We start from the raw sequence: 21,120 nt of genomic DNA on the forward strand, positions 1-21,120 counted from the left end.
GTTTCTTAGGACGACCAAGACAATCGTAGACATGGCAGAGGGAACAATTTGCATCGATTTTCATGGAGAGAAATTCACATTTGATATCAATGAGGCCATGAAAAATCCTATCGATTCTGAAAATCTGTGCTATGTTGATATGATTAACCCCCTAGTCCAAGATTTTCTTGAGACCGAATTATTGCAGAAAAAACTCCAAGCGTTGGATGTGTATGAGCAGACTGATGTGGAAGTGGCTGCATGGTGCGATCTGATCAGTAGCCAAGGGTTAACTGACGAAGAGATAGAAGGAGCAATTAAGGATTTCTGCCAGAAATCGGAATTTATTGGAGCCGCAGGAGCTCAGCTACCAGTTAGTACAGATGAAGATTCAGATGAAGAGTTGGAAAAGGAGGGGGATGCTACAAGGAGCATTCTACCAGCTGATACACTTCCCCCACAAGTTGAATTGAAGAAGCTGCCGGCGAATCTGAAGTATGCCTTCCTAGGGGACGAAAACTCATACCCGGTGATCATTAGCAGCAGCCTAACGAAAGAACAAGAAGCAAAGCTACTGACCGTTCTAGGCAAGAACAAAAAAGCAATTGGATGGAGCCTTACAGATATGGTAGGGATAAGCCCCGATGTCTGTATGCATCATATCAGGCTAGAAGAAGGAGCGAAAGCACATCGAGGCTAGCAGAGGAAGGTAAACCCCAATAAGAGGGAGGAAATATTGAGGGAAATCTTAAAGTTGTTGTCATTAGGAATCATCTACTTGGTACCCGATAGCGAGTTGGTCAGCCCTATCCATATGGTTCCCAAGAAGTCTGGGATTCAACTAGTTCAAAATGAAAGGAATGAGCTGATACCAACACGGCTAGTCACTGGTTGGCGGATGTGCATAGACTACCGCAAGTTGAACACCGCAACCTGGAAAGACAACTTCCCCCTACCGTTCATCGATCAGATGTTGGAGCGACTGGCGGGGAAGAAGTACTTTTGTTTTTTGGATGAGTATAGCGGGTATCTTCAAATCTACGTGGACCTTGAAGATCAGGATAAGACCACCTTCACCTGCCCATTTGGAACCTACGCGTACAGACGCATGCCGTTCGGTCTTTGCAACGTTCTGGGAACATTCCAACGATGCATGATGAGCATACTTTTCTAATATGATCGAGGAGTGCATAGAAATATTCATGGATGACTTTACAGTCTACGGAGACTCCTTCGATTCATGCCTTCATCACTTGGACGTAGTTCTGGAGAGGTGTCAAGCAAAGAGCCTAGTCTTGAATTTTAAGAAGTGTCATTTCATGGTCAAAGAGGGCATCGTCCTAGGGCACGTGGTGTCAGAGAGAGGAATCCAGGTGGATCAAGCCAAAGTGGAGGTCATTTCCAAACTACCTTTCCCTACTGACCAGAAGGAAATAAGGGATTTTCTGGGGCATGCAGGATTTTATCGACGATTTATAAAAGACTTCGCCAAAATCACCCGGCCCCTTACCAGACTTCTTCAAAACGAAGTGGAATTCAATTTTGATGAACAGTGCAAGACTGCTTTCAACCTCCTCAAAGAAAAGCTGGTATCTGCACTAATTATTCGGGCTCCTGACTGGGATCATCCGTTCGAAGTGATGTGTGATGCCAGCGATTATGCGGTGGGAGTTGTTCTGGGTCAGAAGATCGACGGGAAAAGGTATGTAATTTTCTATGCGTCTAAAACTTTGAATCAAGCTCAAAGGAATTATGATACCACTGAGAAGGAGATGCTGGCTGTGGTGTATTCATTCGAGAAGTTTCGGCAGTACTTGTTGGGATCCAAGGTCATCGTTTATACTGACCATGCAGCCATTAAGTATCTAGTTACCAAGAAAGAATCCAAACCCCGCTTGATCCGATGGGTACTCCTGTTACAAGAGTTCGATTGGGAGGTAGAAGACAAGAAAGGGGTCGAAAACAAAGTTGCGGATCATTTGAGCAGGATAGTGCAAGATGGGAGCAGCGAGGAAGTACGAGATCGATTCCATGAGGAACACTTGTGTGAAGTGATTTTCGCCTCCAGAAAAATTGACTGGGAAGAAGTGATGAAGCTTACTGGCCAGGATGTGACAGAAAAAGGAAAAGGAAAAGTAGGGCAGGAGCCATGGTATGCGGACCTCGCCAACTACTTAGTTTTAGGAGAGCTTCCGGAAGTGTCGAACGTCACCAAAGCTCAAAGAATGAAGATCAAAAGTGAAGCAAAATACTACTTTTGGGACGACCCATACCTTTGGAGGGTAGGAGCCGATCAAGTGATAAGAAGATACGTTCCTAACTGGGAGCAGAGGGACGTGCTAATACATTGCCACTCCTTGGCATGTGGAGGACATTTCGGTCCCAAGAAGACGGCAAGGAAGATTCTGGACAGCGGTTTTTATTGGCCAACCCTCAACAGAGATGCCTACAAATTCTGTAGAAGTTGTGAGCGTTGTCAACTGACCGGTGGGATCTCTGCACGAGATGAAATGCCACAAGTCCCGGTCATTGTTTTGAGTTGTTCGACATATGGGGGATGGACTTATGGGTCCTTTTCCCTCGTCTTATGGGAACTTGTATATCTTAGTCGCAGTTGACTACGTCTCCAAGTGGGTAGAAGCCAAGGCCACAAGTACGTGTGAGGCGAATGAGGTAGCCAAGTTTCTCAAGAGTAACATTTTCAGTCGGTTTGGAGTACCAAGAGCCATCATATCCGATCAGGGAACCCATTTCTGTAACCGCACTATCAAAGCCTTGATGAAGAAGTACGGTGTGCACCACAGGTTATCTAGCCCCTATCACCCTCAAGCAAATGGTCAAGCGAAGATCTCTAACCGAGAGATAAAGAAGATTCTGGAGAAAACGGTCAACCCTACTAGGAAGGACTGGAGTGTAAGGTTAGAGGATGCTCTGTGGGCGTATCGGACAGCCTACAAAACTCCCATAGGAATGTCCCCGTATCGGATCGTTTTTGGAAAGATGTGACATTTACCAGTGGGGATCGAGCACCGAGCATACTCGGCAGTACAGAAAGTTAATATGGATGCTAGGGCCTGTGAAGAGGAAAGGAAGCTGCAGCTACAGGAGTTGGAGGAACTTAGAATAGAGTCGTTCGATTCAGCCATGTGGTATAAGGAGAGAACCAAATTGTGGCACGACAGAAATCTAAGAACCAAGGACCTCCATGTTGGCCAGAAAGTACTACTCTTCCAGTCGAGATTAAAGCTAGTGCCTGGAAAGCTCAAGTCGAAATGGGCAGGACCTTATGTCATAACCGCACTCCGTTCTAATGGAGCAGTGGAGATTTCAGGGAGTATTCCTAACTCTGAACATTTTATCGTAAATGGACATAGGCTGAAAGTGTTTAGGCAGAATAGTTATGTGGGTGTAGTGGATGAGATCCCACTGCAACCACATGTTAAGGTTGCATACTGACTGGTAGGATAGGAATTTGGAGTTCCACTGGCTAGCTTCCTTTAGCATGATTTGCATATGTTGGCCAAGTAGAATTCCAAATTTCCTAAGGGAAGATGTAAATATTGTAAATATGTGGTAGTCAATTTAATTTCTTTTCATGCAAGTTAATCTTTTAAAAAAACCTAAAAATATTTTTCGGACCTCAAATATTTAATTGGGAGTAAGTACTGACCGCCAGACTGCCATTTTGGTGAAACTCTCAATTTTATTTAAGTGTTTTTTTTACTTTGTTACTAATCTGGGAAATTATAGGGGGAAAATCATTAAGGGACGAAATTTGAATTGGCGTTTGTTGCAGCTTTGCAGGCGAACGGTGACTGGGAGGGCGCGTGTGCAGAGAAAGGAATGCGACGTTTAATCAGGGAGCAGCACTCTCAACCGCCTCCCACGCGAATCGACGCCAACCTGGAAACCGCTCATAGGCGGTTACAAACCCTCAACTACCCATTCTACTCTCATATTCCAACCATTCCCCCTTCATCTCACAAAACCTCACCTGCGAATTCTCTCTTCCAAAAAATATTTTTCCGCTGTCATCCGCAGAAACTAACACCACATTACCACCAGAAACCACTGATTTTAGCCATGGGAAAAAGAAATGGGCAAAGAAACAAACCGGTGCGAAACCTGCTTCAACCCGCAGGGAAGAACAGAATCGCATCCGCCACCGGAAGAACGGCCGCCGAACCCGCAACCGCAGGAGCCGAACCCTCAGGCTTCAGCGATGTTTTCTTTGGACATAATGGCGGAGTTCCTTCGACAACAAGACCAGCATAGATACTGGGCGGCTGAGTTGGCAAATTTTAGCTGAATCGGTAGACAAGGGAAACCCCAGGAGTACCTGCAGCAGAACCGAATGTGCAACCCACAGTACAACCACCCACTTCCATTCCGACCACCTCGACAACCCATTCAGAACGGGAATCTCCCTCGGCGGCCACACCATCAGAGCCCTCGGAACCCTCCCCGACTCAAGAACAAAGCAACTCGATGGAAGTTGACCCCATCTTCGCCTATTACGACTCTGACTCAAGGGAACGCGAAGAGAGGAGAAGAAGGGAACAGAAGAGTCGGGAGGGAGGAGATGAACCAGAAAGAACGCCGTTAGCGGAGACCAATCCCCAGGAGATCGCGAGGGAAGAAATAGATCTGAATGAAACGGCCAAGAAGCAAGGCCTCATGACTGATGAGGAATTTGAAGCGCTTTTAAGCGAAGTGACTAGGATGGATGATGACACTGCCACGATGGCTGAAGATCTGGACCTCGCATTGGGGGCAGTAGGAAAGAGTGAGGAAACCGGAGTAGGGAACACCTCAGAACGCCTATCTAACCAGCCAGTAGACCGGGTGGAAGAAGGGCAGACTAGAGCTGAAGAAACAGAGTCAACAACTCCCCAAATAGAGGCGGGGGGAAGTGATGCGCAGATTGAGGAAGAGGAAACAACAGCAAGAACAGAGGTACCGGTACTAGTGGCACCGCCAGTGTTAAAACCGAAGGCCGTCAAGCGGAAGTTGGTGTTGAAGAACGACCCTAAGGCAGTACGACCAAAACCGAAGAGAGTATCGCAGAGATGCCTAGGAAAATGGGCATCTAGCAAGGTGAGGGCAAACACAACAGAAGATCCAATGGAGATTTTAAGCGAAGAGGAACGGACCACTCCCACAAAACCTGGGGAGGAGTCCTTATCTGCTACTGACTTGGAGCATACTGCGATGGAAACCGAAGTGGTCTCCCCAATGCCGAGTGACCAGGGAGATGAGACTGAGCAGATGGCTGAGGGTTTGGACCTCGCACCTGAGTCAGTAGGTCATGTCGAGCAAAGAGACGACCGTACACGTATCCGCGTAGAGACCCGCCCTACTGCCAAGGACCAGCCTTCGACACAAGCTGGAAAGAAACCGGAAGACAAGCCTGATAATGACGAGGACAGGTACCAAGAGGAGAGGAAACGAAAGGGGAAAGCCCCAGTCAAGAGAAAGCCAAGCACCAAGAGACAGCGCACAAGCAACATAGGCATCGTTATCACAGATCCAACTCAGAGAACCACACCGCACCACCAGGAAGCAAGCGACAGTGACTATGCCGTTAGTGAAGAGTCTAACTCCGACAGTAACATTTCCTTGGAGGATGAGGAGTGCAGAGAACAACAGCTCCCGAACAATCACCAGGAGCTAATACATCCCCCAGCAGAGAGATTGAGGTATAAGCGCTGGACAGTGGAGCTCCTTGATGAGCTGCTGGAGGAGATGAAGCTGTTCGACTCAAAAAAGCTACAAGATGCTTTCAACGATAAGGATGACGAGAGTAAGCAAGTTAAGTGTGGTAAGGTACTTCATTTTCCTTCTCTCGATGAGTTGGATGCCCGTGAATCTTTTCTGTCTTATGTTCGTGCATTGGGTTTCGAGTGGTTGTTGGAGAATAGGGATCCGAATATCCCTGTTAAGCTAGCGAAAGAGTTCTTTACTACATTCAGATTTAGAATAACCACAGACTTGGATGAGGATTCTATAAGTTTCAGGTTGTTCGGAGGGGAGATAAGCTTGAGTTTGATAGAGTGGGCAATGAGATTGGGAATGTGTAGTCTGGAGGAGGCCATAGGGCCAGAATGGAGGAGCAGGGAACAGGGGATTCCCCGTAGGCACGTAGACTTTGAGCCCCAAGAGGCATGGGAGGAGTTAACTCACCCGGCCGCCGGCCAGTTCGCCTCCACTATCTCTCGCTCCATCCATTTCAACAATCCAATCTTACGTCTGGTACAACTCCACCTGGATTTCAACTTGCTGGGACAATCGAATTCGGTCGTCCGAACATCCATGACAGAGCTATACCTTCTTTGGTGCGCCAAGCGCGGGAGGAAAATACATCTGGGATTCTGGACCGCTTACCAATGCCATCTCATTGCCACCCATCCTGCGAGAAACCTCTCTCTCTTCCATATCTTGGGCGTTTTCATCAGAAACAACATCATCATCTCGGAGGCTGAAGACTTATCCCCCCTTACCATGGTGGACCCCCCTATTCTGTTTGATACACCATTCTTTGTCCGAACGAATACTGTTTACATGAGGCAGGGAGTACCGCGTTTCTACGCGATGGGGGAAGAAACTATTCCAGCCGGGAGAGTTGCAGCGAGCCAGGGAACACAGGCTCAAACGCAGAGGCAAGAGAGATTGGAGAGGGCAGTGGCGGAACTAGCGGAAGAAAACAGACGAGCTAGGGCGGAGTTGAACCGCCTGACGAATGTAATGGAGGACTTCTGAAGGAGTTGGGAACAGGGAAGCTAGTACGAGAAGCTGGAACAGTGGCCACGGAGGCCAAACTGATGAACCAAGAGTACCAGAGAAGGAAGTGACCGAGACAGAGGAGGAAGATGCCGAGGGACAGGCAGAATCCGAGGCAAGTGAGTCGGTGTCCGAGAGAGAAGAGTCTGAAGAACCATCTGCACCAACCCCTGCACAGCGAAGGAGCAGGAGGAACAAGTGACCACCACACCCCCTGACAAGTTAGTTTTTCTTTTTCTTTTTCAGTTTTAATTTTTCTTAATTTGTTTTTTTAGGTAGCATAATGTGTGTAAACCCTATTCATTACACTTAGACTATTATATAGTCTAAGTGTGAGAAGTACGGGGTTTACTATTTTGGCGCATGTGTTTATGTTTATGTGTTTTTTTTAGTGCATGTTAATTCACACTTAGCCTACTGCGTAGCCTAAGTGTGAGGAGTTTTATATATATAATTGTGTCTGTTGGGTTCTGTTAGGTTTTAATTCTCCCACTTAGCCTATTATATAGTCTAAGTGTGAGAAGTTTTTAGAAACAGCATGTGTTTTCGTGTTTGGTTTGTCTGTGTGTTAGCCATACTGGCCATTACCTTTTCCACTTCACAGCCTTATCTGAGGGCAGACACTTGTGAAGTTGGAGGGGGGATGCAACGGCCAGTATGACATGTATATATGTGTAGTATGTGTTTAGTGTTTGTGTTAATGTCTTTCTAGTTCTAGTTTTTTTTCTTTCTTATGCGTGTTGATTGGGCTTAAAACTCAACTGCCTCGAACTGGCGGTGAGGGGAATTGAAGGAGATAGGACATGCTGGAAGATGGAAACCACCCCCTTTAGTACCTCCTAGTCAGTACAGATGATGCAAGTATGAGAGAAAAACCCATCATTGGAGCCAAACACAAAAGCCCTCTTAAAATGCGAGTTAAAAGCCTAAAGTGGAACCACTTTCCACTAATTCAGAAAAGAAAAGAGTGGCTGCCACATGATGTCTAGGGTAAGGTGACCGCGTGTAGCAAGACCTGAAGGCAGTAGAAAACCCCCCTTAAAAAAAACACCTTTAGAACCCCCACTTTCTAGCCGTATATACCCATATATGATCCCCTAGCCACTGGGACTCTTTGTGTGCGAGGCATAAGGCAAGAAAGCAACTGGCCAGCTGGACATACAAGAAGAAAACCAACTGGAAGAAATAGAGAGGCAAGGAGAAAATGACCAGGAAGAGATTCCAGGCCCCAAAAAGATAAGAAGGAATAAGGGTGGCGAAGCCACAGAAGAAAATGAGAAAATGCAAAGAAAATGGTCGAAAATATTTGACCACAAAAAGAAGAGAAGGAATAAGGGTGGCGAAGCCACATGACGCTACTGACCAGTTGGAGACCAATATCAGAAAATGTCCAGCCAAGAGGAGTAACATCCGAAGACTCAAATGCACACAGTTCTCCCACATCAAAATAAGTAGTAGTTTTGAGCTTTAGGAACATCCACCCCAAACGCTACAAACCAATAGTCCCGTTACAAGCCTTAAAGACCTTCAGGAGCTGCACGTGAAATCCGAGTCCAAAGCATCCATGGTTAGCATATTGAGAGAAAACAGTCCTAGCATCCCTGGTGAGGAATGAGTGACTGAGCGAATCCAGTGTGTGGCCATGAGTATGGGTGATCTTGACGAGTAGATGTACTGACTGGGAAGGAAAAGGGGGGCGACGGAAGTTCAAGGCTGTCTAAGACCGGATTGCACCTGATCCGAAGGGGATGGAGGGTTGAAAATATAGCTCGATTAACATGTTTAAGTGTTTCTTTTGTCTTTTATGTGTGTTGTCTTTGTTTATGTGTTTTCTTTGCGTCATAGTTTAGAGTCTAGTGTAGGATAGGGTCGGTCAGGGAGTAACCAGGCGAGAATTCGACTTATTTTCTTTTTGTTTGTTCTTCACTCTTGAGGACAAGCATGTGGTAAGTGTGAGCAGTTTGATAAGTCGTATTCTAGGCCTTGGTTACTGATCAGTATAACGTGCATAATTGGAATATATCTGCAAAGCAGTTGCTAAAGTGTGCAGGGAAAGGGTTCTAGTCAATATAGAAAGGCTCGGACAACTCAGGAGAAAAGGGCGTCAGAATGTTGTCATACTGACCAGTATGCATGCCAAAAAGAGGGCTCGAGATGGAGAAGAAGGATTGCTGGGAAGAACAGCCACAAGTAAGGGCAAAAGGGTCATTTTGCGAAGAGAGTCTACCCTAAAAATCAAGGGTAGGGCCTCCATATAAAAGGGAGCCACTTGGAAAGAGAGACAATCACCAACCTTAGGAAAACACTCTTAGTTAGAGTAGTTCTCTCTCTCGGCAGATCAGTTCCTTCAGAATTGTCCTTCATATTCTTGTTCCTCGCCACAACCATGATCACCTAAGAGTTCCATCAGTTAATCGGAGTTCCGCATTCTCTCGTTCCAGCTAGTGTGATCGTAGTGTCAGCAGTTTCATCGCCCGGAGTGGCAAAACAATCTTACTTGCTTTCGTAGTTAATATTACTTGTTTTTCTTACATTGGATCTGTTGCGTTTTTCAATACTTTCTGATTTCGAAGTATTTTGGTTGAGATCCGAACGTTTTTATGTTATGAAGTTGTTTTTGTGCATCGGTTCTTGTTTGATTCAGTTTCTTTCTGCATAGATAGCTTAGATCTAACTGTTTCGGTAATTTCCAAGTTTTGCAAGCATGTTTTCATTTCCGAATTGATAGATCTGAGTTCATGAGTTTAGATAGCTGTTAGATTCTAGATTTGAAATGGTTAAGTGTGGAAGCCTAGCTTACGTGATTTCTGCCACCTTGCATGTCACCCAGTAAGCGCAATATCAGTTTTGTTAGTTTAAACTTTCGATTTGAAGTTTAAATTGTTAGATCTGTGTTTCCGAAGTTGTTAATCTGCAGTTCTTGTCCATTAATCTGGGTTTGTTGATCTGATCCAATTCATGTCGAAGAAGATAACATCTCCATCCAAGTTTGGGACCACTTTTGCTTTTTAACTACTTTTTGCTTTGTCATTTACTTTTCAGCCGGTACTTTTCATATCTGTAGGCCTAGTCACTTAACTACCACTTTTTCTCTGATATTCCGTTTAGCCTTTTATAGTAATCCCGTACCTTCCACATATTTTCAGAGACATAATGTTCCCCCATTCTCACGTACACAGCCGCTTATCAAACATCATTCACCCCTCCTAGTCAGTTGAGTACCATCTTAAATTCTTGCCTAGTTAGAATCTCAACCCAAAGCGTGGTAGCTAACCAACCTTTCCAGAATATCACCACAATTACCAAAGCGCATTCATCTCTGTGGGATTCGACCCTTACATCCACTATACTTGTCAGTAGAAGTGGGTTGAGGAATTATTGATAGCCAGGTTCAGGATTAGCTGGGATTTTCTATCCTTATTAGTTGAATACATACTTTGCTTGACGCGACACCTGCAACACTTTGGCTCTTTCAGACGTTCATCACGGTGAGTGGAGCATGAAACGGTTGCATGTTGGCTTTAGGTGTTAAGATAATATTGCCTTATAAGTAGTACATGTATGTATACACAAATAGCTAGTACGAAATCTTTTTGATCGACAATTACCCACATTTCCATCATTACTCTCCCAAATAATGCATTGAATTGTCAACCACCTATCCACTTGCATCAAAAAAGCCGTGGTGGGTAGATTGTGCATATCCTTCTTGGACCGAACACCATATTCTCTCATGCATGTGTCAAATCTATCGAGCTCAATAATATTGGTAGTTGCTCCAAATCTTCCTTGAGATTTCTTACGAACATCGATAATGCACCACTAACCACAAGGACTTGCATTGATTGCACATCTCCATGGAAGAGATGTGGTGTTTAGCATGTCATCCTCGGCGTCAATATGTGTATGGAAGATGAATATGTGTCCATTTTGTACATTTGTAATTCATGTTAGCCGCGGTGGAATGAATGTTGCATTTTTTTTAGTTTTGTTTTATTAGTGTCAACCAAAAATGTGTTAAGTTGGGGATTAATCTACAAATGGGTTTGTAGGCCGCATACGACAACTTCTTAACCGGAAATGTTGATTCCTTTCACCATTTCCCCAAAATTAAGGCAATCAACATACAAATCCGACGGCATTAACAATGGTTACGTCGACGCTGTTGACACATAACATACACACCAATCCTAAAAAAACCCACATACTACACATAACAATCACATATAACTTCGACACACGTACTTAACACCACACAAACCACTACATACTACATAACATGCATACTTCGATAGACTACAAAGCATAAACATGTTTTCACACCCCACTAGTGGATGGCCCAGAGTTAGCAACGGCGGCGACATCGTCATCATCCCCATCCGTTGGCTTAAAAAGACGGCACAGTTTGGCATACTCGGGCTGCAAAAAAAACGAAGAATGAGTTACAAATTAGGGTTTGGGGAGAATTAGTTCCCATCTTGTTACATAATGCAGATACTCACTATTATCATTTCTTCCCACGTCTCATCTGAGGCCTTCACGTACTCCTCGACATCCCACTCGGTGCCTGGGTAGTTAATCACAAACGTGAATGACTTGTACCGTTGGCATAGAAAGTCGACGCGGTCCTTGATATCCCGACATCCTTGGTATCACTCAAACTTCTCACTTAGCACATCCTTCGCACTTCTTGCAAACTCATCAGAGAAATCTTCATGACGACCGGTAGCCTTCGCCTTTTCCTTAGCCATGATCATGAAATCAAGCAACATCTTGTCGTCCTTTGGCGCCCATTGTTTGAAGTAAAGGTAGCGGCCTTGGGAGTAGGGTAAGCCACTGTCATAACACTCGGGCAGAATCGGAAGAAGGATGTCTTTGTCTTTCTTAGCCGGCGGCAAGTTGGGATGGTGGATGGAAGTGGACGGAGTGATGGGGGTATTAGGCGATACTTGGTGAAAATGAAAGAAATAGAGAAGAGAGGTGAGTTTTTATAGTATGTGAATTAATGCATTGTTGACTAAAGTATTCCTACCCCACGATCAGGGTGCACTCGATATAGATGGTCGTCCAACGTTTGTTGTTAACATGACGAGATCGAATTTTTCCGGTACTCTCGAGATACCGTTTGCTTTCTGGCAACTGCATATTCAAATTTATTTCATCACCGAAGATGATACCTGGCGACGCACTCTCTTGTACAACAACTCTACAATCTTGGTCAAACACGGGTGGAAGAGTTTCAGGCGTGCAAATCGTTTAGTTGAGGGGGACCGTTGCCATTTCAAGTTAGTGAACGCTGACGAGATCACCTTCTACGTGTGGTTTGAACGTGCCTAGTGTCAGTATTAGTAGTATGTTTATTTGTATTATGGTTGATGTATGTTTGCATGGATGTTTGTAGTATCATTTTTTGAACTTTGTTTCGCGTGTGGTTTGATGAAAATGTGTTAGTATGAAATGTGATAAGTACTACCACATTCCCTTATGCATTTATCAATCGGTATTCAGTAGGAAATATTGTTATAAACATTTGTTGCCATATATCAGCTAATTTTACCAATAACAACACCAAGCAACACAAGCACCACTGCCATGAAGCCCAGCACAATCGACGACGGCATCCACCATTTGTTTACGTTGCCGCATTGCAGATGGCAAGGGCATTTGGTGTGTTTTGATTCATAGTTTGCCGGCAAATAGTGGGTTGTCATCGGAACTTCGACTCCTCCGACAGGTCCCGTGAGATGTGGATGAATGTACTTGTTGGTCCACTTGAACGCGCCTGGATGATCCAGATTCTTGTGACATTTGTAGTAGAAGCGTCCCGCGTTTTTTGCTGTTTTTCCGGTGCATTTTCAAAGACATTTGTCCTTGGCCACAAACGCAATGTGGGGTGATATCTTCCAAACTCATATCTGATTCACAAACACTGCAAAAAAAGAATGCAACATGAAATCACAACGAAAAGCCAATCATAAAATCGTACCAAAATTGAAAAAATTGAGGGGGTTCCTCTAAAAAATACATAATAAAATAGTCAAAATACACGACAACGATTAACGTGTTTGTCCTATGGAAAGATCATATTGTGGTTACTGCCCACGATGACTACTATTCCACATCCGTTCAACTAATTGATCCCGAAATGCTTACCAAGCAGCCGTTGGCTCAACGTTTTCTACCTAATCAACTTCTGTATCGCAATGAATATTCGGGATTTCGTCGACACCATGTAATTGTGCTTCGATGGGGTCAACGGGCATTTCTCGACGGATATAGTTATGAAACAAAAAACAAGCCATAATCAGCCTAATTTGAGTTTGGATCGGATAATACGAAGCTGACCGAAGGATACCCCAACACATCTTCAACACGGCGAAGGCACGCTCGATGACATTCCTCGCTTTTGTATGTCGCATATTGAACATCTCCTTTGGATTTTGCGGCGCCTCGTTGCATGGCCCACATTCCTTCAGATGATATCGCACACCCTTGTACGGAGTCAAGAACCCATTGCTATTTGCATACCCATTGTCGCAAAGGTAATAACAAACTACAAACATTAGATAAAATCAATCGACGGAGTGACTATTCGCGCCGAGGTTTTTACTTGCGCCTTACCTTGAGGTACCTTAAACCCAGGAACACGACAAACGGCATCGCGTAAAACCTGAGAATCACCGGCAGAACCCTCCCAACCAGGAAGTATGAACACGAACTGCATGTTCCGGTCGCACACCGCCAAAGTGTTTGTCGTAATCTGGCCCTTTCGTGTCTGATATCTCGGCTTATCTGTATTCCCGACCAACACGTTGATGTGGGTGCCATCAAGCGCTCCAAGACAACACTAATGACACAAATCATTTCCCCCGGTCAGTTTATCTCGTTAGTTATTCAAAAAAACAAATTAAACCACCTATATTGCAAACCTTAAACCACATCCATCGATTGTCAGTACAGTCGTCTGCAACGGGAACAAGTTTGGTCAGAAGGACCTCGTGTAGGCTTAGGACCGCAGCCAATACTTTATTCACATAGTGCGACACGGTGGAACCGGATCGCCAGAACCGAAACTTGACGACGCGGTTCTTTTGGTGGTGAGCAAGGAGACACAAAAACATAGCCACATGTTCTTTAACACCGACGCACTTGCCTGTGATTAACCCAGCCCGATCTGATAGGATTCAACAAAGACGCCCAAAAGTATTCCGGTCCATCCGTAGGTTAGCCACACAATCGTAATCCGTTACACCCACCAAACGGTCTAGATGCTTGATTTGCAATGGCATCCTATTAATCACGCTGTAGTGTCTAACCTGGTCAACAATGGCCCGGCGTTGCCGTCTGCTACTAGCGGCGATATATCTATGTACGAGTATCGCGGTTTCAACTCGGTAAACATTGATAACATCTTCTAACACCATGTACAGCCGATAGTAGTTACTGGTATGGTTTCTCATCTAAGACACCAACAAATGGGCCGTTTAACTCAACACGTAAGTATTACACACATTGGAGAACCCCGAGCACACATAAACCGCAATAGTGTTTTCACATGTTAAACAGTATGACCCCGAACGGTAACGTAAACATACCTTACTCACACGACCGCCATAGAGAAAGCTGGAGTTGTTCTTCGAGATGTCCACAACTCATCCCGATCGGATCTTACAATTGGAAGCCACAATATAAGCCAAGCGGAGAAAAGCACGAATCACCTTCAACAACGTCTTACCTACGTTTGCACTGCACTGCGGGTCGCCGACGAACCAACCCCCGCTCCGGTGTCAGTAGTCGTGGGTGAAGACACACAGCAGATCCGGAAAATGCGAAGCAGACAGCTAGAGAAGGATAGTGAGAGAATGAGAGAGGGTTTGATTTTGAAATGACGGCAAAATGGTTGGTGTGGGGGGAATGAAAATATTTCAGGAACAAAATGGGTAGTTTGCACTCAATTATTGGTACACTATAGCGCTGAAGATTTCAATTAACCAGGGGGGTTCATTAATTATTTAATGGGAAAGTCAAAGACAACAGTACGGCCCGGACCGGATATCGAGGGTCGACCATAATATACTAATGAACACCGAACGAAGAGAATTCACCCGCATTAGCGAACAGGCTCTTACTTTAATTTTTCTCTATTTTAATTATTTATTTATGATTTTTCAAAAATGAGTAAAAAAAGAAATGATTTAACTATGAAGAAACAAAAAGAGTATTATCACATGCCGTGAAGGCTATAAGACAAAAACAAACTTTTTCAAGTAATTATTAGATTCACAATTCCCACCACTATTTCAACTATCTTTAATATAAATTCATGAACTTTGAGCATTTCTGATTTTTACCTAAAATATATTTTTCTTTAGGTTGAAGCAAACGTGTTTGTCAATAGTCCATTGTGGCAAATAACTAAGTGTAACTCCGCATGAGCTTTAAATTGAAGTTGATTTGTTTTTCGAGGTAACTTTCTAGCTTTTGACACGTGGATGGTAACATGTTAAGTGTATTCCACATAATCTTTAATTTAACCAAAATTGATCAGACCAACTCAAAGTTCATGTACTTAAAAATTAAAAGTTCAAAAGAAAACCAAAAAATATTACAAATTCGTGTATTAAAAGTTCACAGTTTTTTCAAACAGTTTTAGCTAATATATTTAGGAACTCTTGTGAATGCTTGGCTAGAAACCCAATACATATATCTTTGGGCTGAATTTAATTGACAAACAAAAGCTCCATATTGGTGACCCATCCCCATTGTTCCTACATGGCATCGCCTTTTCAGGCCCACCAACAAAGATGTATTCATTATTTCTTGTTTGTTGGGCCTACAAAATTACTAGTTGACAGCCAGTAAGATGGAAGCCCATTTTCTTTTATTTAGCGTTCACACCTAAATTTTGCCGCCTCTTTTCTCTTTATTCCATGATCGATTTAAGTTTAGTAAGTTAGTTCTACTCCTTTTAATTGGTAAACCAAAGTTTTAAATTTTTCATATTTCTATTAAAGTTTATAACTTCTGTATGTTTTTGTCAAACACTATTCTAATGGAGTATAACTTTTGTTAAAAGACTAAGCACATTTTAAAATATTGTTATCGATTGCAAAGAAAAAAGATGCAAGGAAAATAAATCGGTGAATTTTTTTGACGACAAATATATACTTTTATTCAGTGTACGACACTTTGTAGTTAGAGACTTAGAGTACCTTCCTTCATAATATTGTCATTTTTAGGTCAATTGAGAAACTTATAAGAGAAGTACACATGTAGGCAGGTGAAAAACTAGTTTAGAAAGAAAATTCTGGAAAGCTAATAATAACTACAAGATCGTAATTGAATGATCTATTGGAATCTTGAATTTAAGATGCCCGGTCAACGAAATTTAACCAATAATAAATGTGACGAGACATTTAATTTATGGAAATTAAATGATATAGCGTCGATCTACGTTCCGCATAGATGACTGTAGTATATTCACTTTCTCAAATCCGATTCCCGGTGAGTGAGAAAAAGTGGATTAAAATTGGTCACATTGTAGCTTTTAATAAAGCTATGAGATTAAAGCTTAGGTAGTAATTAACTAGTGTTAATTATCCCACATAGGAGATTAGACACATTTTTTAATGTGTATTTATTAAGTGACTTTACTACACTTAATAATTATAGTGGACTAAGATGGGTTGAAGAAGCCCACACGCACGCACACGCGCGCCGAGCCGTGCCCGTGCCCGTGCCCTTGGATCTTGGCAATTGGTCTTTGGGCTTGCTGCTTGGGCCCAAACTTAATGTTTTGGACCAACGCTTAGTCAGTGAGACCAGTGGCATGACACATCGTCAACTATGACGAAGTTGCCGTTTTATCTTCGGGGACGACACGCCAAACCGAGAGCACTACCGGGCCGTATCTCGTCTTGCAGAAAGAAGACTTTCCTCGACTCGGCTAAGTTTGATTTCATTGTTTTCATTGTATTTTCAGTTTATGTTCTTCCTTCTTGGGTTGTATTACGCCCAGTTTTGTTTATCTCTTGTAATTCCAGTCATGCCTCCATCAATCGCAAGAAGAGATATACTTGTCGTTGAAGGATTGAACCTTAAATGAACTTAAAACTATCGAAATCTAATCCTTTGCTTGAAGATGTCGACCAACGCCAACACCTCCGCTGCCACTACTCCGGCCACCACCGCCTCCACTGTTCCGGTCACCACCGCCTCCACTGTTCCGGCCACCGCCGCCTTCACTGCTGCCGCTTTCTCATCAACCTTGATGGGTCAAGGCACTCCCTTTTCTGCCTCAAATACCTCTTCGGTATAGGACAACCCCTTTGGGGCGTCCACTGGATCCACCTTTGGTGGGTCGATAGGTTCAACTTTTAGTGGTTCCTTTGAATCCTTTAATGGATCGAGTGTTGGATCTATTGAGATCAACACAATGTGGAGTCATCTATGGGCCACACATATGTGGGGGGCAATACGCTCAACACGAATTTTGGAGGCTCAATTGGAGCCAACATGAACGATCCATATCAAGGACCATGCTCGGTGCCTTTGATGCCGTGGATGATGCCTCCCGCCGAGAAGCCCTCCAAGTTTGGAGGACCCGACTTCAAGAGGTGGAAACAGAAAATGTTGTTCTACTTGACAAAATTGGGGGTCATGCACTATCTCAAGGAAGACGAGCCGCCCACGCCAAGCGATCAAGAGACAAGGTTGGAGGTCTTCTCCGACTACGGCGCATGGCACAAAGGGGATTATCTATGTAAAAATTTCATTTTAAGTGCATTAGATGATAGCCTCTACAATGTATACTCTAATGTAATCACATCAAAATAAATGTGGGAAAACCTAGAGAAAAAGTACCGTAGTAATGATGCCGGTACTAAAAAGTTTGTAATATCTAAGTACTTGGACTACAAAATGGTCGATTCAAGACCAGTGATAGACCAAGTACAAGAGTTCCAAAAAACCATCCACAAACTCGCCGCCGAGGGGATGATCTTACCAGAAAACTTTACTTTTGGCACGATAATTGAGAAGATTCCACCTAGTTGGAAGGACTTCAAGAGATACCTTAAGCACAAGCGAAAGGAAATGACCCCTGAAGAACTGATCGTGAAGTTGCGCACTGAATCTGACGTGCGCAAAAATGACCAAAAGGCTAGAGGCCATGGCTCCTTTGAAGCCAGGGCCAACTTGTTGGAGCGAGGCGGTCCCTCCAACAAACGTCATCGCCCAAATCGTCCAACGTCAAAGGACAAAGGCAAGGCAAAGTAATCGGTGAAATGCGACTGCTACAAATGTGGCAAACCTGGTAACTTCGCCAAGGATTGCCGTAGCAAGAACAAGAAGCCTGCTGCCCACGTCGTCGAAAAGGAGTTCAAAGACTGGGACGAGAATGACCTCATTGCCGTGGTCACTGAAAAGGCCAACTTGATTGAAAACAAAGGAAGTTGATACATCGACACTGGAGCAACCGCTCATGTTTGTGCCGATAGGAGCAAGTTTTCAACCTACAATCCTGTTGATGGGAGTAAGATCAACATGAGGAATCAAGCATCATCCGAAGTGAAAGGAACTGGAGATGTGATCCTCAAAATGACATCTGGCGCTACATCACCTTGAAGGATGTGCTGCATGTGTCTGACATCCGAAAGAACCTAGTCTCGGGATCTATACTAGTTAATAAGGGTTTTAAACTGGTATTTGAATCCGATAGGTTTGTATTGTATAAGTTTGTAAAATCCCTCGGAAAAGGTAATGTAACCGATGGACTTTTTAAGCTCAGTGTGGCTACGCGCCTTGTTCCAAAGCCTTTGGCTATCAATAACAATGCATCTACTTACTTGATTGAGTATTCAAACTTGTGGTATTGTAGATTGGGACATGTAAATATAAACGCCATTAAAAGACTAGTAAATCTTGATTTACTAAAGGCAAGTGAAGTTTATAGTAAAAATAAATGTGAGATTTGTCTTGAAGCCAAAATGGCTAAATTAGCGTTTCATTCAGTTGAAAGAAACACGAAACCCCTTGAATTAATTCACACCAATGTATGTGACTTAAAATTTGTGTAAACAAGAGGTGGTAAAAAGTACTTTATCACCTTTATAGATGATTGTACAAGATATTGCTACATCTATCTTTTGAAAAGCAAAGATGAAACAATAGAAGCGTTCAAGAATTATAAGAACGAAGTTGAGAATCAACTTGGTTATAAATTAAAATGATTCGAAGTGATAGAGGAGGTAATATGTAGCCCCGTTTGAAGAACTATGCAATGCAAGTAGCATAATTCATCAAACAACTGCTCCTTATTCACCCCAACACGAATGTGGGGTCATCTATGGGCCACACATATGTGGGGACAATACGCTCAACACGAATTTTGGAGGCTCAACTGGAGCCAACATGAACGATCCATATCAAGGACCATGCTCGGTGCCTTTGATGCCGTGGATGATGCCTCCCGCCGAGAAGCCCTCCAAGTTTGGAGGACCCGACTTCAAGAGGTGGAAACAGAAAATGTTGTTCTACTTGACAACATTGGGGGTCATGCACTATCTCAAGGAAGACGAGCCGCCCACGCTAAGCGATCAAGAGACAAGGTTGGAGGTCTTCTCCAACTACGGCGCATGGCACAAAGGGGATTATCTATGTAAAAATTTCATTTTAAGTGCATTAGATGATAGCCTCTACAATGTATACTCTAATGTAACCACATCTAAATAAATTTGGGAAAACCTCGAGAAAAAGTACCGTAGAATGATGCATGTACTAAAAAGTTTGTAATAGCTAAGTACTTGGACTACAAATTAGTCGATTCAAGACAAGTGATAGACCAAGTACAAGAGTTCCAAATAATCATCCACGAACTCGCCGCCGAGGGGATGATCTTGCCAGAAAACTTTACTTCTGGCACGATAATTGAGAAGCTTCCACCTAGTTGGTAGGACTTCAAGAGCTACCTTAAGCACAAGCGAAAGGAAATGACCCTTGAAGAACTGATCGTGAAGTTGCGCATTGAATGTGACGTGCGCAAAAATGACCAAAAGGCTAGAGGCCATGGCTCTTTTGAAGCCAAGGCCAACTTGTTGGAGCGAGGCGGTCCCTCCAACAAATGTCCTCGCCCAAATCGTCCAACGTCAAAGGACAAAGGCACGGCAAAGCAACCGGTGAAAGGCGACTGCTACAAAAGTGGCAAATCGGGTCACTTCGCCAAGGATTGCCGTAGCAAGAACAAGAAGCTTGCTGCCCACGTCGTCGAAAAGGAGTTCAAAGACTGGGACGAGAATGACCTCATTGCCGTGGTCACTGAATAGGCCAACTTGATTGAAAACATAGGAAGTTGATACATCGACACTAGAGCAACCGCTCATGTTTGTGCCGATAGGAGTACGTTTTCAACCTACAATCCTGTTGATGGGGGGAAGATCAGCATAGGGAATCAAGCATCATCCGAAGTGAAAGGAACTGGGGATGTGATCCTCAAAATGACATCTGGCGTTTGCATCACCTTGAAGGATGTGCTGCATGTTTCTGACATCCGAAAGAACCTAGTCTCGGGATCTATACTAGTTAATAAGGGTTTTAAACTTGTATTTGAATCCGATAGGTTTGTATTGTATAAGTTTGTAAAGTCCCTCGAAAAAGGTTATGTAACCGATGGACTTTTTAAGCTCAGTGTGGCTACGAGCCTTGTTCCAAAGCCTTTGGCTATCCATAACAATGCATCTACTTACTTGATTGAGTATTCAAACTTGTGGTATTGTAGATTGGGACATGTAAATATAAACACCATTAAAAGATTAGTAATCTTGATTTACTAAAAGCAAGTGAAGTTTATAGTAAAAATAAATGTGAGATTTGTCTTGAAGCCAAAATGGGTAAATTAACGTTTCATTCATTTGAAAGAAACACGAAACCCCTTGAATTAATTCACACCGATGTATGTGACTTAAAATTTGTGTAAACAAGAGGTGGTAAAAAGTACTTTATCACCTTTATAGATGATTGCACAAGATATTGCTACATCTATCTTTTGAAAAGCAAAGATGAAACAATAGAAGCGTTCAAGAATTATAAGAACGAAGTTGAGAATCAACTTGGTTGTAAATCAAAATGATCCGAAGTGATAGAGGAGGCGAATATGTATCTCCGTTTGAAGAACTATGCAACGCAAGTGGCATAATTCATCAAACAACTGCTCCTTATTCACCCCAACACGAATGTGGGGTCATCTATGGGCCACACATATGTGGGGGGCAATACGCTCAACACGAATTTTGGAGGCTCAATTGGAGCCAACATGAACGATCCATATCAAGGACCATGCTCGGTGCCTTTGATGCCGTGGATGAT

General features: G+C 43.5%; 1 protein-coding gene across 7 annotated transcripts; it reads right to left on the reverse strand.

Annotated features, from left to right (window-relative positions):
* Positions 1-10,829: 10,829 nt before the first annotated feature.
* On the reverse strand, positions 10,830-14,714 carry LOC121780637. 7 transcript variants are annotated; one of them, XR_006046071.1, is made up of 5 exons: positions 14,495-14,714; positions 14,355-14,426; positions 13,689-14,219; positions 11,262-13,606; positions 10,830-11,178 (listed from the first exon to the last, which is right to left on the reverse strand). XR_006046071.1 is itself a non-coding variant. In XM_042178253.1 (3 exons), the coding sequence occupies exons 1-3, from the start codon at positions 13,878-13,880 to the stop codon at positions 12,942-12,944; spliced, it is 789 nt and encodes a 262-aa protein (XP_042034187.1). In that variant the 5' UTR covers positions 13,881-14,714; the 3' UTR covers positions 10,830-12,941. The 7 variants fall into 7 exon arrangements, 1 of the variants encoding a protein (XP_042034187.1); XR_006046070.1 differs by having other exon boundaries at positions 13,689-14,426; XR_006046067.1 differs by having other exon boundaries at positions 14,355-14,714.
* Between the last annotated feature and the right edge of the window lie 6,406 nt (positions 14,715-21,120).

This window comes from Salvia splendens, chromosome 20 (genome assembly GCF_004379255.2).
Source record: "Salvia splendens isolate huo1 chromosome 20, SspV2, whole genome shotgun sequence".
Taxonomy (NCBI): domain Eukaryota; kingdom Viridiplantae; phylum Streptophyta; class Magnoliopsida; order Lamiales; family Lamiaceae; genus Salvia; species Salvia splendens.

Coding starts and splice junctions, on each gene's coding strand:
- LOC121780637 (XM_042178253.1), bottom strand. CDS start 13,880: ATGTTTTTGTGTCTCCTTGCTCACCACCAAAAGAACCGCGTCGTCAAG. Junction 13,607..13,688: donor ATCGATGGATGTGGTTTAAG/GTTTGCAATATA, acceptor TTGTGTCATTAG/TGTTGTCTTGGAGCGCTTGA. Junction 13,313..13,380: donor TGGGTTTAAGGTACCTCAAG/GTAAGGCGCAAG, acceptor TAATGTTTGTAG/TTTGTTATTACCTTTGCGAC.